Genomic DNA, 18,487 nt, shown 5'->3' on the forward strand with positions numbered 1-18,487 from the left:
GTTGACGAAGGGAAAAGCCACATGGTTTCTCCCCGACTCTATGGTTCAAGTCATTATTAACACCGCACATAGTCCAGCACATTTAGGAGAAAAAGCTATGTTAGACAGTATCCAGAACCTTTGGTTCAACAAGCATTTACGAGCAGCAGCCAAGCAGAAAGTACGTACCTGCATGATATGTTGTCAGTTCAATCCAGGTAAAAGTGTCCCGGTGGAACAAGGTGGATTCCATCCTCCTGACCACCCTTTTGAAGTCCTCCAGATGGATTATATTCAGATGGAGAGATGTCGAGGTTTCAAGTATGTCCTCGTAGTTGTATGTGCTTTGTCCAGATGGACAGAAGCATATCCTGTTCCAGATTACACTGCCGCGACCACTGCCAGGCAGTTGGTTCGTGAGTATTTCCCCCGTTATGGATTACCTATGGTTGTGTATTCAGACAACGGCCAGCCATTCTCATCTGAACTCATGAAACAAGTTTCCCTTCTGTTAGGGTACCAGTGGAAGTTCCATTGTGTACGCCATCCTGAAGCAGCCGGTCTCGTGGAGAGACATAACCAGACTTTGAAAATTCGCATTGCCAAAGTATGTACAGAAAAAGGTGTAGATTGGTTGGTAGCACTGCCAGTTGCCCTTTTTTATATGAGAATGGTTGCACACTCTAGATCAGGTCTGTCCCCGTACGAGGTCGTATTCGGCCGTCCTCCTAATATGTGGGGTACACCTATGCCCCGAAAGATTACAGACGTTTCCAGTAATATGCTGACAGATTACCTAGCTTCCTTGATGTCTGCCCTACACTCTTGTCGTTCACAGGTTGCCGCTGCTTTTCCAGACAACACTGAGGTGAAACCGCATGAAGTCGTTCCGGGGGATTTCGTCCTGGTGCGCAATTTTGATCGTTCAAGTCCGTTGGAGCCCCGTTGGAAGGAGCCCCAGCTGGTGTTATTAACAACAAGGACCGCCGTCAAGCTCGAGGGACGCAAAGGCTGGGTGCATACCAGCCATATCAAGAAATTCCATGGATTACGGCCAAAGACATTTATCAAAGACTGCCCTATTCTTAAGGACTGTCCAGACACAGACTCTAAACTTCCCCCGTTAGAGAAAACTCCGCAGCAGGAGTATAAAGCAAAACTCCGGTCTAGTAAAATAAGTCAGACAGTTTAATTGTTTAAGTCCCTCTCGGGTGAAGCGGTTAGACAGGTTCCTGACATGTATGAGATAGACCCACATAGTGAGAGAGTTAGTCAAAACTCTAAAAGATGTATTATCGTTCTATTCTTTTTATTGTTTTTGAGTCTTATGGTTACCTGCATAAGTTATGCTTTTCATTTATGTTTTCCTATTTCACATGTACATATGTTTCCTAATGTTACAGTAGAGCACACATTTAGTGATCTGCCTCCTCACGAGTTATCCTATCGTCTTGCTATGCGTAATAACACATTTATCAGAATGTTACACTATTCACACCAGACCAGCAATGCCACTAATTGTTGGGTTTGTGGTCGACTCCCCCCCTTTCCAGACACCGAAGGGAGTTCTGCCACTTTTTCCTTATCCGTTTTCACACAATAGTTCGTGTGGAGCATGGTCCACGTTAACGTCATCCTCAACTGATATGTCCCTTTTGAATCGAACATGTTTCCCAGACAAGCAAGGTCTTTCCCATAGAACAGGGTTAGATCTAGAAAATGAAGTATATGATTTAGGTAATTATTCCTCGAATTTCATGGTCTTGAATGTCCAGTCCGATACTACTCCAGATTTGCCTGCTATTTCAGTACTACCAGTTAAAGGCGAATTATGTGTCAGAAAGAATGGTTCCGCACTTGTAGGACATAGTGATTGTACTACTGTGGTCGAGTATAGTGACAGTGGGAAATCTATTTTCAAAGCCTCACGTCATTCTTATTTTGTATGTGGTCAGACCGCATATGCTCGTCTGCCCCTCGATTGGGATGGAACTTGTTACATTGCCTTCCTACTGCCACCAGTTTTTCTAGCCCCATCCGATTATCACAGAAACACACATCTAGTACACGTTAGACATAGAAGGGAGACTGAGTCCCCAATTGTCGATCAAACTGAAACTACTCTAGAACAATATCAAGACTTCAATAAAGGTTTCTTTTTCTTTATAGGCCCTGTCCAGAATAGTAAGATAATACGTAGGTTAACCAGAACCCTTGAAGCAGTAGTGAATGAGACTACTTCCGCTCTAGGTAACTTAACCGAAGAGCAATCTGCTATGCGTTTTGTTGTGCTCCAAAATCGTCTCGTTCTTGACGTCATACTGGCCGATAGAGGAGGAGCTTGTAGAGTCATCGGATCTAGTTGCTGCATTTTCATTCCTAATAACGCGCCGTCTGTTTATTCAGCTATAACCAGACTTCATAAAATTGCCCATCAGTTACACCAAGATCCAGGCACCTGGACATGGTCCGGTTGGCTCTGGAGTATCATATCTGCCTGGGGATGGAAAGTATTGTCATTCCTAGGTATAGCAGTAATGATCATATTCAGTTGCTGCCTCTGTTTACAATGTGGCCCTGCGATTTGCGGCTTGTGTGCTACATCCTGTATTCCTAGTCCTAAATTCCGTTCCAAAACAATTCGAGACGAGCAAATGATGCTATATGAACAGATAGATGGTATCATGAATATTGATGTTTCCTGATGGAAACGTAGGGCACAAGGAGGGAATGTGGAAAAGTAAATTTTGCCATGTTATATGTGCCTACGTGTTCCCCATCCTATGTTATATGTGCATGATTAAATATGCATGTATCCCCCTATGATCGATTAAAGACGCAATCACAGTTGTGTCCAACTCTAGTATGCCAGTTTCCAGTTCTCGTGAAAGCAACAAGTATTAGGCCTATGTTGCCACGTTTACAGTGTGCACGTTAATTCACCGCATTGTCCCCGTTTCTAGGCCTCAAAAGGGCCCGGACCCCAGATTCAGCTCCAGTCTTCTGAACCCGCTCCGAGGAGCGATGCAGCCCCCACCTGCACCCCTGACCCTTCACTTACTTCCTGCCGCGCGGTGCCCGGCCCGGCCTGGCTCTGCCTGCCTGTCTGCCAAGAGTATGTTATGCTTCTAGTTATCAGTCCAGCCTCTCGTCTTTGCATTCCTAAGCTACTGAACCGTATAAACAGTTCAAGCCATGGTCTAGTCTTTATGTCTCCATGCAAGAGAATTACTGTATTAATATTCATAGAAGATTCATAGCACACGCATTACACGAAGAATATATGCATGCGCCAGTCCTAGTGTCAAGTAGCCTCTGCCCTGATAACTTTTAGTTTCTATCAACATGTACTCCAAACACAAGATACCAGATATGCCATAGGTACATGTCGTCCTGACACCGCAGACTTTAGTCTCCTCTTCTAGCGCAGAAGTCATAGCCCCCAGTTCTCCCTGGTAACACGTCATTGCCCGTTTGCGCGTACCACTAGGTTAAAGGTCCCAGCTGCTCTCAGGTAGCCCCCTCCATGTTTCCACCCACCCATGACATTTCTATGACGTTTCACATCACATGTCTATGTATACGCCCTGTACACGCTTTCCTGTTACACCCATTTGTCCTTATCTTTCGCGACTGCTACGAGTTACGCCTACTGCTACGCCTATTGTATGCAATGTAATGTAATGTATTATACTATATATATGCTGCACTGTCGATGAGGCATTGCAGCTGCCATCCATTCTATTTCCGTGCAGGCTATCCCGTTCCTGTCCCTTCCCTTATGCCTGATTAAAGCCTGTTAGACTCAGATACCTCGAATCCTGTCTCTTATTTATTGAGCTATCTGTTTTATTCACTGTATTCAAAAATAGTACCGGTAATTAATTATTTATTTACCACAAAGTGTTCCCTGTTCTTAGACCATGGGACCCTCCACCCTCAGTGAGCACTTCTTTGCTATTTGCTTTAATTTATCTACGGACAAGTCCTTTAGTTCAGATTACTTTCCAGTATTACCGGTCATCTAAAGGACATATCAGCTGGTGTCAGTGTCCACTGAGTCCGACGCCTAGTGATTCAACACCGCTTGCCCACCAATATGACGATCGCATTCTTGGGACACCAAGTATATCAGGAGTTACTGGGCCCCAGTTGCATCAACAGGAGCTGTTCCCCTCTGGGGTCCTGGGGCCACAGTAATACTCTACCTCACACTGGAAAACCAAATACTCCTCTACAATACTTGACTCTCTCTGGATAGCGAGATAGAGCATTCAAGGTTTACTAAAAGAGGCAAAATGGTTTAGACATTCAGAATACAGTTTACCCCCTAATACCAGTTAATAAGATCAAGGTCCGGTAAGCGCTTTACTTTATAAAAGTAAAGTACTTTAATACACACATGTAAAATATACTACACATAACACTGAGATACACAGTGGAAACCAGAAGCCACTACAACCCTCTGGGCCAGAGTCCTGACCCAAAACAGTAATTTAGCACCTAGACACGAAGCCCTAAAAAAACTTAACATTGCATTCTATAGACAACGTTGCACAGGGTTACTCTTCAAAGCTATAGCAATGGTACCAATACGTTTATTGTAGTGTTAGGGTTTCAGCAGTTGAAATGAAGTAAATGTTACTGTTTCACCCTCTGTCCCACCACCCAAAAGAACATAAGTGCCCACCTCCCTTGGCAGGGACACGGTTTGGTGGCATCAGGGATCGAGAAAGGGGAGGGGCCTGATGTCCAGTAACCACTGGGCTACCTGGAGGAGGGTAGTGGCTGGCCAGTGTGCCAGTCCACTCAGATACCTTCAGATAACCCAAAAGAGGTGGGGGTCAGTGCCACAGAGCCCACTTAACACAGTCTAGATTTTCTAATAGCAGGGCACCCACTGGAAAAGACCTGGAACTGGTACCTACTAGCTACCAGTGTAGGTCAAGCAAGGACAAAGCTGGAGACTATGAAAGTGGTCGGGCAGGGATCAAGCGTTCAAATGGTAAATTCTTTAACAGGACACTCTTCCCTCAGCTACACACATTAACTGAAAGCACCCACAGGTTCCCACAGCACTGGGGAGGGGTCAGGGGCTAAGGAGTCTCATCTTCAACAACCACATGGAGAACCCTCAGTCTTCCTCGATGTTGATGTGCAGAAAGTTTCTTTTTTTTCTGAGCGGCTGTCTGAAGTCTCCAAGTTCCAAATGACAGAATAGCCTCCACAACTCTCAGACAGCTCTGTCTCGGTTTCTGTTTCAATACCCTTTTGACAAGCTGCAGCCAAACTCCTTCCATCACACTGGCAAATTTCTTTCACCTGTAATCCATCACAGAGACACCTTCTCAAGTTCAAACCCTATTCTTAAATCTGGAAGAAGAATGACAATCCAATCTTCAGACTCCACTCCTACAGACCCCTTGCGAGTGCCTTGTCAGAAAAGAGAACAGCCTTGAACAACCAACTGGCTGATAAGGGCAGACTTATTATTCCCTGAGTGACAGGCTAATCCAATCAGGGAGTATGCTACTTTTGCATTCTGGGTGCCCTTCCAATCCTGGAGCATACTCGCAGCATGTTCACAGCATGATCAGTCCATGTGAAGAGGGCTCTTGGTAACTATCTGTCTTAAACCCCCAGAGAGGCATTTTAATTAACTCCATACCATGAAGCTCTGACCGTCCCCCAGCAGGAAGGCAGGTGGTTGCCCCACCAGAGGGAGTATTAGCTAAATACTGATAAAAACTAGTGTCTACCCCAACTCACCAAACTTCTACCAAGAGTAGGGAGGGGCCCGAGGGAGTTGGAACGCCCATCAGAACAGATACCAGCTCAGCTCACATTAAACGCAATGGCTCGCCATCCTCACCCAGTGAACTCACTGGCTCTCAATACACACATACTGCAGAGACAAAAAGAATCCAGGTAAGGGAGACTGCAAAGACTTTACCAGGAAGAAGCTGGTAGGCAGCCCCTACTAAAGGGTACAGGTGTATGGTAACAGAGTATAGTTTAATGCTGCCATCCCTGTCAGTCTACCACAGCCTGAGTGAAAAAGGAAATAACCACTCTCTATAGAAGAAGAGTGCCTTATACATGTCCCCTCAACCTCAGAGTCAAGCTCTATGATCTCAATCGAAGTAGACAGGAAGAACTTCAGTGGACATGTGCGAATATCATGTTCACAGAGGTAGAGATCAAGAAACCTTACAGTGCTTTCAAATGACTCGCCAGGAGATCAACACAGGGCAGTGAAGCACGTTCTCCAGAAACGTGCAGAAGAGTTCCCGTCCTAACAAAAGGTAATAATGTATACCTGGCATAAGAATTACCCATTACTCGGGGAACAAAACAGAAGCTATTTGATTTAGGCATTGAACCCTTAGCACAGATGCTATGATCAGATTCAGGACTTATCCTGTTTAAGTACTTGGACTATGAAAATGACAAAGTGCTCTTTACAGATGGTTAGTTAATTTGCGACTCTATTGCGGCTCGAACCATCTCACAGGTAGACAAAATAACAGAAGAGTTTGGCCAGATGGCAGGAATTGCATGAACATAAGCAAGTCTAATGTCAAGACCTTAAAATCTGCCTTTCAATCACTTAAAGAGGTGGAGGATATTAGATTACAAAAGATCTGAACTCTTTAGTTACTGCTAATATAGAGACTGTCAGTAGGAAAACTGAGAACATCCTAAAGCTAAGGTGCTTTTCCCCTCAGTATCTATGGCAGTCTCTCTCTATTAGAATGTCAACTATTCTGTAACACGTGTATTTATTTTATGCAATGCATTTATATTTTAATTTAAAAAGGAGGTGCTGCCAACCTGTATTGGCCTTATGATGTACGCCAATACAATAAAAAATGATCAGATCAATAATAAAAGTTACAGACGAAAGTGTATTAGATCTGCTATCATTATCCAATCGTGCATTATGGTGGTAAGGGGTCTGTATCTAAATATTCAGCACCTACGTTTTTTTTAAATGTGAGAATAAAGGTTCTTCAATGTGCTGCTGGGATTTGATGTGCTATTAGGAAAGCAGCAAGAATTCCTTCCTATGGACATCACCAGCAAATCCGAGATAAGCCTGATGCTCTGTAATCTGTGTGATGCCATTAGCATACCAATTCATACAGTGGGGTGTTTGAATTGGGATGTCCTGCTAAGAGAAAGCAAACTACTCCATTAGGATATGCAAAACTGGAAAGTATGAAGTGGGCGGTCAAAACAAATGCGTTCAGTTGGAAACTTAGACTGCTACATTTAGGATAGAGCACTACAATAATGTCACATCAACACAATGCCGATACGCGATAACATACTGGAAAACACTGGTGATGCATGTATTTATAAATGGACAATTTTGTTGAATCAAAATATTGTTTTCTTTTTGCCAACAGTTGAGTGTTCGGATATGCTGCTGTGGCTTACCTTCTACCACAGTCCTGACCGCACTCTCCTGCAGTGCTGTTCTAAAGGTGTCAAATCCAAAGACCTTCTTGAGTGTTTCCATGACCTTATCATCCACTCTGGAAGAGGAAGCCTTGGCGTTCATCTTGTACAGGGGATAGGGTCTGAAGAGAGGAGACCGAATGCAGCTTAAGGCAAGCTCGATGGATTGGGTTGGTGACTGAAGGAACTTCCTCTGGCTGTCAGTTATGTGCTCCAGGATACACCATGTATCAGCAATGAAAAGGATGGGTTTTCATCTTGATGGCCACACGTTAACAACCCAAGTGCCTCTATGATGAGCAGCAAGCAGCGTAACTTAAAGCCATAGACTGAAATCCTGGCATCACCAAGTGTATTTTTGCAACATGGCTGGTCAGTTTGAAGACAATCCTCCACGACACAACAGAATGCAGCTCACACAGAACAAGTCCTGAGGTCCACGAAATAATGTTGGTGCTGAGAAACAGACAAAGCTCTATTGGAGAAGTTTTGGCTTTCCTATACCCAACATTTTCTCTTGTACAGCCTGGTACAGCAGCAGCGTCGTTAGAAAACTATGTAAGAAGTGCCGTGAGTCTTTCAATGTCTCTCACTCTGCTCCTTATCTCTCTCCTGAAGAATATCTCACTGTCATTACACTCTGTGTCCGGGTCATTTACTTCCGAGTTCCTTTGCGATTGTCTGTCCCACTATGTTGTCTATCCCTCCTGTGTGCGCATCATGGTCTCTAGCTTCAGCTCTTTGATGTCTGTGTGCACCTTCTTTCACCTACCTATTTTTCATAGATTCGACTATCTCTATCTTCACTACTAACCCAATTTCCTCTACTTGTTTGTGTTCTCTGCTCACGTAGTTGGATGTCCTGCATCAATGTTACCCCTTCTCTTCGAATGTCCCCTCCTTGTCTCACTTAGGTTACCTTCCTGTTGTCTCACCTATCTCTATTTTTGGTAGGTGCTTCATATGTCCGCTCCTGTTTTCCTGTCTCCTTTACCATCATTCCTTAGTGCTTCCCTACTCTGTTGTGGTTTAACCCTGGCGATTATATGCTGTGGGTACATTTCCTGGACTCACCTTTCCTTTGACATCTCCTCGGTTCTTATGGTCTCTCCTCTTTCCGTTAATCTCTTAAAACACACCCTGCTCTTTTGATAACACTTTTTCTGTTAATTTTCTCTGGTGTTATTCTTCTTTTCTCGGTCTCTTCCCAAGACTCCTCTTTTTCTCTCCCAAAAACCCCCGTCTGTCTCTTGGTTCCTGCCAGCTGCTCCAGTTTTCAAGGTCTCGCAATTTTGTTTGGTCTGTTCCAGAAATTCACGGTCTGCTTTGATTTCTTTCCTACGCCTCGTCTCTCTCTTACGTCTTCCCTGTTCCTAATATCTCCGAGGTGACCCACTTTCTGTATCCCTGGTGCACTCTCTCCTCGGTCTTTGAACTCCCCTTCTTCTTTTGGTCTCGCACTTTCCTTAACTTCGCATCAACTTCAGCTCAGCCCAGCGCGTTTTGATGATGTCACATAGTAATGCATTATGCTAAAAGTAACCGCTGAGCGGTTGCGTCTCCCTCTCCCACTCTGTCTCCTAGTCTTCTCGCTCAGTGACAGCCGCCTGGTAGTCAGTAAAATATCAGCTCTACCGGCAGCGACAGCGTGGAACAGCGCCCGTGCACATAAAGAGAAGACTGGCGCGGTGGAAATAGAAGAGGGACACTTTCTGCCGTAATATGCAAGTCGGCCATCTTGTAGCATGGTTATAGTTTGAAAAGAGGGCAGCCGAGGATATTTGGTGTTGGCTAAGTAGCAGCATATCAAAGATCATCTTTACGTGGCCATGGTCTAGTAATCCTGAGACAACGGGGGATGGAGTCAGTAAACGTGGTGGCAGGATCAAATGCTGGTAAAAAAAAAAAAACTGCTGGCAAAGCCAATAGATCTGACATGGGCCCCCAACCTTTTGGAAATTCTTATTTTTGTTTTGTCATGGTTTTTCCAAACTTTATTGTTCTGAAAGCTGTTCGGCCCTTATTGATAAAAAGAAAGAAATAATTTAGCTAAGGCAAAATTGTTGTTTTGCTCTAAAAATAATTGCGATTCTACTCCCTGGCACTGAAAGGAACTACTTTGTGTGTAGATGTGCTTCTTGAGAAAGGAGGGCAGCAAGCCATAACTCATAGTGCAACCAGCCAATGGCTAAAGTGGGCTGACACATTGCCTTGTGGAGAATGCTGGAGTAGAAGGGAAGCTGATGCTCCTTTGTTTTTCTTGCCCTGAACTGCACCCTCGGAAGCAGCAAGTGTGGCGGACACTGGAAGTTTAAACTTATTATTCTAACTCTAGTCCTAGAATATTTGGGGAAAGAGCAAATTTCTCCAAATATTGCATGATATTTATTTGCTATTGGGCGGATCCAAGATGGCGGGTTGACGCCGGCACGGAGCAGCAGCGTCCCTTGAAGGCTCCCGGCCTCCATGTCTTGCTGATTTTTCTTCTATGGGAGACTAGCCTGGACACTATTTAGAACTCGAAAAACTGAGTTTCTTTTGGCCATCACTTGCCAGAGGCACCCGAACACGGAGGGCGAAGTTTAAACGGCCACTGGATGTTCCGCCTCTTTAGTGGTTGGTGGAGGCGGCGTCTGCTCCTATTCGGTCTATCGAGCATACGGCCGCTCTGCAGTTCTGGGTCCGGCTGGGCGGGCCTTGTATTGCCGGCGGCTTTGAACACACATGGCCGTGGCTCGCGGGGGCTCAGGACACTAGTACAGCCCGACTTCCTGGATGCCAGACTACAGCTACAAATAAGGATGCCTCCAAAGATCGGTACCAGATCCACGCGAGTGGGGAGAGGCACGACGTCAGCGCCGCTGCCCACCGCCACAATGGATTTAATTACTTCGGGAAAAGTATCGGCATCGGCTTCTGAGAAGACTGCACAATTAGCGGGTAAGCAGCTAATCCGCGCTCCGCTTTTTGTTGAGTCAGACACTAACACTACAGGGAGGAATGATGACAATAATGTATCTATGAATATAAACTTAAGTAACAATGTGCCAAATCACCCTGACATCGGGGTTACTGCAGCAGTTTCAGCGGTAACGGTAGAGGCGGCGGCAGTGGTAGGAGTCAAGATCACAGGTGATAAAAAACAAACAAACCAACCTCTTATGTCATTTAAAGTACTCGCTAAAGCTGGCGAAACTGCTAAATTGCCTGAACCTACAGCTAAAACTGAAGTGGAAGTGGAAGCCGATGTCGGTATACACTCTGGAGGTGGGGTGAAGAGAGTCGGTGACCCCCCTGAGGATGACACCGTCCCTGGCAATAATGATATGAACTGTAATAGCACAGAAGTATCAAATGATCTTCCTCTACAGCCTGGCTCGTTTATAGAGGATCAACCATCTGAGGCTGAAGCTGCAGAGTTCCCGGAGCTGTTGGGTTTATCTACAGAGGAGACCGAAGAAGGTCTGAGTGCTGACTATGAGGATGAGGACGTGGGATGCAGCGCTGTGTCTGGTACTGTTAAACTCCATGGGCGGAAAAAAGTAAGGACAAAAGCCAAAAACAAACTCAAGAAAGGGAATACTACTGCTCTTAATCTACTCTCTAATCTTGCTATCTTATCCTCTAACATACGTATAAAACCTATAAGAGATGATAGCCCTCTCCGAAAATGGATTCAAGCGAAGGGGGGTGTTAAGAGTATGGCGTTGCGGCTTTCTGGTGCCAGTCCCGTAGAAGATACTAATTTAAGAGACGGAGCGAATTCTATGGACAACACGACGTCCCCACCTCTTGTTCAAGCTGGCACAAATTCAATTTGTATGGTTCAAACAAAATCTTGTTCTGAACATGATCTTGCCAGCAATAATACGAACACCTCTGCCGCTTTAAATTCTACTACAATCACAAGCCCGTCTCCTACCGGGGATGCCGCAATCTTCTCTCCAGGTACATTACATATTATTGAACTGCCAACTCCAGAGGGATCCTCGGACCAAGGCCATGCTACTTCTTCTTTTGACCTCATTCTAAAGACACTTATGGATCATCGACAGGAAGCGCAGCAACACTTTCTCCAACTTAGGGAAGATAATAATAAACTGCAGAACTCTCTGCTGGAAGTATCTAGTAATTTAGGTGGGCTCACACAAGAGATAGAAGAGCTGCAACAAAGAGTAGTAGAGGTGGAAGAGGTGGCAGGATGTACAAAGGCTTTAACTAACCAACATGATTTGCAAATGAATAGCCTTGAAATTAAGTTGGAAGACTTAGAAAATCGCCAAAGGAGACAAAACCTTTGACTTTTTGGCATCCCAGAACGCTCAGAGGGGTCAGATCCAAGGGCATACGTCGTTAAATTGTTCCAGAAGGCCTTCATAGATCTCTCAGACTGGGACTGTGACTCGCAACTTCAGAGAGTACATAGATTACCTTTTTTCCAAAGAAAGCAAGTTTCCACGTCCTACTTTGATTCATTTTGGTAATTATCTACTGCGACAGGCATTCTCTTTAAAAGCAAGACCCAGTACCCCTGTCACGATAGAAAATTTAACCTTTTTTTGTTCGATCCGATTTAAGTAAAACACAATGGAAAGACGATGGAAGCTTTCGACAGATGATAGACCCTTTTAAATCTTTGGGCTGTGATGTGTATTTACAGGAACCGGCTCGCCTCAAAGTCATCAAGGACGGCCATATGTTTTTTTGCTGATTTAAAAGAGGCTGAGCTGGCTCTTTCTAAGTTTAACACATAAATAGTAACTATCTGTACTTACTGGGTACTTACTGGGTCCGGAACTGTTTAGTTCCACTTATGATGTAAGGCTAATATAGGAGCAAAATGGATTTATTTATTTAACACTTTTCGTAGACTTTTTGTAGACTATAGTTGATGTTTGTCTTAAGATCTTCTTATTTCTTAAACTGGATAATGATTATCATCACTATTACTAACACCGAGATCTCTTCTGTCAATTTCTCCCTTTTTCTCTTTTCTATTTCTCATTTCTTACATTGAGTCTTTTTTTTCTTTCTTTCTTATAGTTATTTTCCTTTTTTTTTTTTTTTTTTTTGCTTGGCAGGGATTGTCGGTCGATGCATTCTTGCTGCTACTCTGTAGGGCTGCCTTAACAGCGGCAGCAAGGTATCAAGGGGTGCTCTCCCCGAAGGGACTAAGGGGAGGGGGAATGGGGGGTTGGCTCAGGGTCACTGGGGTTAAAAATGTTAAAAATTTCAGCGTGAGAATCAGAACAATTAAAAAAGATTGGCTTAGATCACTTATATTTTTGCATGTAATAATACAAAGGAAAGTAATTTTTTTCATCATTGAGGAATGTATTCTTTAAGGTGCTTAGCCTGGAATGTGGCTGGCCTTAACAACAAGAATAAGAGGAGGTTGGTTCAAGAAGAGCTTAATCTGTATAATCCCCATTTGGTTTTACTTTCAGAAACTCATATTGGGTTCCAAGATAGGAAATTATTAGGGCAATTGGGCTACAATCTCATTGTTTGTTCCACTTTAAATGCTTCTATCAGAGGGGTTGCATTATTGAAACAAAAACAATTAGGCATTGAAATTATTCGAACAGCTGATAAGGGAGGCAGATGGGCAATAGCTCAAGTTAAAATTGAACACTGTTTATATGTTTTCTGTGTTGTATATGGGCCTAACATTGATCTAACGTGTATGTATGATCGGTTAAATGTTGAATTACTAGACATGGGAGGGGGAACTGTTGATTATGGGTGATTTTAATTGTTTAATGAGTTATGATCTGGATACTACCAGGCGGGGTGCTCTCCCTCGAATGCGCAAAGTCCGAGCCGCTATATTAGAATTAAGCCGCCTGCATAATTTAAAAGATGTATGGCGTACAATATATCCCAACTTGGCAGGATTTTCTTACTATTCTGCGCCACATAAACTATGCTCTCGAATAGATATGGTTTGGACGACAGATAAAATTATAGATTATAGCACCATAGAATTGTGCCCAAGAATCACATCTGATCACAATCCCATTCTTTTAGAATTTAATATCGCCACTAGGATGCAAGGCCCTCGGCAATTCACGTTTCCCAGATACCTTTTTTTTTATGCAGCTTTTATTATTCAACTTAAAAAACACATTGCTGAATTTATTGAGATCAACTTAAACACTGCCGCCGTAATATCTGTCTGGGATGCATGTAAGGCCAGCATAAGGGGCTTCGGCCAGCAATACGTTTTCAGAGAGAACTCCGAACGTCGGAAAGAGACTAAGGATATGACTTCCAATATTTTGACTCTGGAAAATTCGCTGGCAGAAGCCCTCTTATTAGGAAGGTCTAATATAGATGATTTAAGAATTGAATTAGTGGAGGAGGAGCTTCGCGCGCATCCGTGATGGCCGCGTGAGCACAGGGCTCCCGAGACCCTCGCCGCCTCCCGCATCTATCCTGTATAACATCCTGATTTGGAGGAAGATCATTGTGGACACGGCCCGGCTGATGTACTAACTGCTTTCAGAGACGAAATCGGACCTCGGGTTCCCGAGTTACGCCATCCTGTATTTTGTGGCCTTCTCCGTGGAGCCGCCTGGGCCTTGAGTTGTGGCTATACCCGGACAGTAATTTAACAACAACGGCCACCGGGGTTCAGCCCGCAGCCCCACTCCACTTTCGGTTTCGTTTCTCCTGCCTAGCGTATCCCCTCCTCGGGGTGAGTGCTGATCGCGACTGGCTCCCGTGCCAGTTCATTGGGCTTGGGGCTAGCAAAAGAGCGGCTGTGGACTCATATTGACTTGTCTCTGCCTCTGGTGTCTTTGTGGGTGAACTTTAAGGAGCCATTTGGACCAGGTCTCAAGCTTCCCTTTGGGGCATTCGGCTCGCCATGACGGGCAAGCCCGAAGGTGACAAACGGAAAGTCAAGACCACCTTCCGAGGAGGCTCAGCCCAGACGAATGTTATGGACCGCTACACACTTCCTAAAGGATCCCCCGGTGGCACACCTAAGATCCGTGATGAGGCGATCGACGACCCTGCTACATCGGCGGACTTAACGCTACAGGACATAATGGGCGCCATTGCTGGCATCAAGACTTAGATCGGCCAACAATATGAAGCCCTGGCCCTGAAACTGGATACGGTGGCCATTGATGTCAACCTAATCAGAACAGATCTGGCTAAGATGTACGAGAAGGTTAAGTCTCTCGATCTAAAGACATCCAGCCTCACGACGGATATGTCCGACTTGCAAACAGAAGTACGCAACCTGAGAACTGCCAACGACTTCTTTGCTCGTCGTTTGGAGGATTTTGAGGGCCGTGCACGACGCAACAACGTGCGTATTATTGGGGTCCCGGAGAACTCTAGTTCACTCTCCACTGATCTTCGTGTCGAGGACCTTATCCTCAATCATCTCGCACCCAAGGGCCTGAGCAAGTTCTTCGCAGTTGAACGCGCACACAGGGTGCCGGGGGGACAGGCAAAACCTGGTTTCCCCCCGTCCGATCATCGCAAGAATCTTTAACTTCAGGGACCAAGACGCCATCTTGCAGGCTGCACGGACAAGTGGTCCTACGCAGTTCGAGAACGCCGCGGTGAACTTTTATCCGGACTTTTCTCAGTCTGTTCAGAAGCAACAAATGGGATTTCAAGGGGTGAAACGGCGACTCAGAGACATGGAGTTGAAATATGCGATGCTGTTCCCGGCACGGCTGCGTGTGGAATATGACGATCGGACATTCTTTTTTGTCCGGCCTGAAGAAGCGAGTGACTGGTTAGACACGCTGCCTGCTCGCCGTGCTGGCCGAGACCGAACCGGTGGCGCTGAGGGGGGCCTAATGGACCAAGAATGACAATGGTGCCTGAGTCCTGAACACTATCTACCATGGACAGCGGCGGCTCACTGACTTCTTTGATCGTTCTATGGGTATCCTTGGAGGCGGCGGGGACAGAGGGACCCTTTCCTCCTCTGGGGTTTCTTTGTGTAGATTAGTTGTTTTTTTGCTAGGGCGACAGGCACACTGCAAATTGGGGTGGCTTCTGAGCCTGTGCAGGGGTGCAGGGTGGGGGGAGTTGTGTTGGGTATCACTGGGGGGAGGGGGGGAAGTGTGTGGGGGTTGTTTCCTTTTTCTTTTTCTTCAAGGAAACAAACTGTTATGACTTTGGACATTGGTGTGGTGCTCGTTCTGAGATGGGAGTTCATCGTGGGCTTGGATGGGGGGTAGGGGGTTGAAGCTACTGTGCTGGAATGTGAATGGGTTGGGAGATCGGATAAAGAGGGGGGTGGTTATGCAGCTCTTGCGGCGCCTCTCGCCCGATGTTGTACTGCTACAAGAGACACATTTAATTGGGAATACTTGCCACGCTCTTAACAGGCGGGGTTATCGTCTTGTTGCTCATTCTGGATTTACTTCTAGCTCTAGAGGGGTGGGTATATTGCTTAGGACCTCACTCCCCCTCGAAGTTGATGACTTGGTTCTTGACACTAGGGGTAGATATCTTGCACTTGTAGGTAGGTGGGAGGGGAGAACAGTTTCATTAGTATCGGTGTACGTTCCTCCTGGCTTACAATCCACAACATTTGCAGACCTGGGGCGGGTGGTTTTGGGTCTCCCGGAGCGTGTTCTGATACTAGGGGGTGATTTTAACTCAGTCGTCTCTGGCAGAGCAGATCGCTATCCACCCAGAGACCTTCCAGCTGTGCAATCCTGGTTGGGTGAATTTTTGGGGACATTGGGGCTTGTGGATTGTTGGCGGCTTATGCATCCAGAGCAGACGCAGTTCACTTTCTACTGGGGCGCGCATGGTAGTCTTTCTAGATTAGATTATATCCTGGTGCCGGCGGCTCAGTCCTCCTTGATTGGGGAGATTAGGCACCTAGCTCGGGGTGTATCGGACCACTCCCCTCTCTGGTTTCATTTTAACCTGAACACAGGTACTGAAGGGAGGGTGGCCCCGATTAACCCCTGGTATCTTCTTAACCCCAAAACCCGTACTGAATTCATTAAGTCATTATATTTGTATTTTGCTGAAAACGTGGGATCTGTGTCCTCGCCTGTTTCATTATGGGAAGCCTTCAAGACTGTTATCAGGGGACAGGCATTATCTTTGATTGGGTGTGCTAAGAAATGTAGGAACGAGGCAGTTGTACGTCTCGAGACAGAAATTACTGAGTTAGAGAGTGCATTGGAGCGAAACGTTACTCGAGACGCATTGCATATCCTCAGTCTTAAGCAATTAGAATACAAAAATGTAGTTACTGATGCGGCCAAAATGATGAGTAGGGAACAGCAGGGACGACTGTATGATGTGGGCGACAAGGCAGGAAAATTGATTGCCTGGTTAGACAGAAAGGAGAGAGCGAGCCGTGTGATTCCTGTGATTGAGAAATCGGATGGTGTGCGTGTGACAGACCATGTTGACATTGTTGAATGTTTTGCTGATTATTTCCGAGAGGTTTATACCTCGGTGTCCGACAAGCCCGAAGAGGATTCTCGGTTGTTACTTAGGGATATCGCATTGCCTTGTTTGTCAGAGTCTGAACGGGACTGTTTGGATGCCGCACCCTCGGTGGATGAGGTAGCTCTTGCGGTGCGCTCTATTCGCTCCGGAAAGGCTTTGGGTCCCAATGGCCTTCCCATCGAACTGTATAAACTACGCCCTGACACGCTAGCGCCATATGTCCGAGATATGTTTTTGGCTGCGCGAGAAACTGGCTCCCTCCCTCGGGATCAGCGTCTTGCGACCATTGTGGTGATCCACATGGAAGGAAAGCCACGGGATCGGTGCGCATCTTACAGACCTATCTCGCTCCTGAATGCTGAGCCTAAGATTCTTGCCAAGTTACTCGCTAACCGCCTGATTACGGTGATCAGTGATCTGATTCATCCGGACCAGTCGGGCTTTATCCCACATCGTAACACAGCATTGAATTTGCGGCGTTTGCATGGTGTTCTCGCGAGGGCAGTGTCATTGAGTGAACCGGCCATCTTGGCGTCCCTGGATGCCACGATGGCCTTCGATATAATCGCATGGCCGTATCTTTGGGCCACACTTGCCAAGTTCGGTTTTGGCGCTGGCTTTATTAGCTGGGTGAAACTCCTGTACGAGACGCCACTGGCGCAGGTAGTGGTGAATGGTCGAGTCTCCGTGCCCTTTGCTCTTGGGAGGGGCATGCAGCAGGGTTGTCCTTTATCCCCGCTTCTCTTTGCTCTTGCGTTGGAGCCACTTGCTGCTTGGCTGCGATGGGAACCCTCGATGAGGGGTATATATTGGACTCCGGACTTTGAAGATCGTATTTCATTGTACGCGGATGATATTTTATTGTACCTCACGTCTCCCCAAAAATCGGTTAATGTGTTGTTCGACGTGCTTAACGCTTTCCGGAAGAACTCGGGCCTTGTTATCAACTGGTCAAAATCCCATATTTATGTGCTCGTGGGTGGTGTCCCCCTTCTGCCGCGGGGATGTCCCATTCAGGTGTCGCAGTCTGGGTTTAAATACTTGGGTGTGTTTATCTCCTTGGACCCTGCGGTCCGCTATGAATGTAATCTGCTCCCCCCACTCCAACGTTTGCGTTCAGATGTAGTGAGTAGGCGCAAATTACCGTTGTCTCCGCTGGGGCGTGCGGCCCTTTTTAAAATGATGTCCTTACCGCGGTTTCTATATGCACTCCAGAACAGTTTTGATGTGATTCCGTCGAAGTACTTCCGAGAGGTAGAATTCTTGCAGAGGCAATTGATATGGGGCGGACATTCACGCATCGCTCTTCCAAAGTTAACGCTTCCCTGGTATGATGGCGGCATAGCACTTCCGGATATTAGACGGTATTATTGGGCTTCCCAACTTCTGCCATCAACCATGGGATGTATGGTCCGGCGTTAAATCCAGCGTTTGAAATGGATAGGTAGCTGCTACCGGGTGGTGACTATAACAGGGCACTATACTCGGGATCCTCCCGTCTGCAACTCACAGGTCCTACCGCCATAGCTGTGCGAGTGTGGCATAGCGCGACTACGGCTATGGGCTGGAGAGATAGATTGACCTGTGCAACTCCGCT

At 46.0% G+C, this 18,487-nt stretch overlaps 1 protein-coding gene across 3 annotated transcripts in view; it reads right to left on the bottom strand.

Moving 5' to 3' along the window:
* The window catches only part of RECQL5 (RecQ like helicase 5), a 912,465-nt gene that overhangs the window by 750,008 nt on the left and 143,970 nt on the right, over window positions 1–18,487 (bottom strand). The window contains exon 1 of one of the 3 annotated variants that reach the window (XM_078654534.1): window positions 7,423–9,088. The exons of the other annotated variants lie outside the window; for them this stretch is intronic. Coding sequence (XP_078510660.1) covers window positions 7,423–7,546 — 124 coding nt within the window. The 5' untranslated portion in view covers window positions 7,547–9,088. Of the gene's footprint in view, window positions 1–7,422; window positions 9,089–18,487 lie in introns of those variants that run through there. 3 annotated transcript variants of the gene reach the window in all.

The sequence above is a fragment of the Lissotriton helveticus genome, chromosome 7 (assembly GCF_964261635.1).
Source record: "Lissotriton helveticus chromosome 7, aLisHel1.1, whole genome shotgun sequence".
NCBI classification, from domain to species: Eukaryota; Metazoa; Chordata; class Amphibia; order Caudata; family Salamandridae; genus Lissotriton; species Lissotriton helveticus.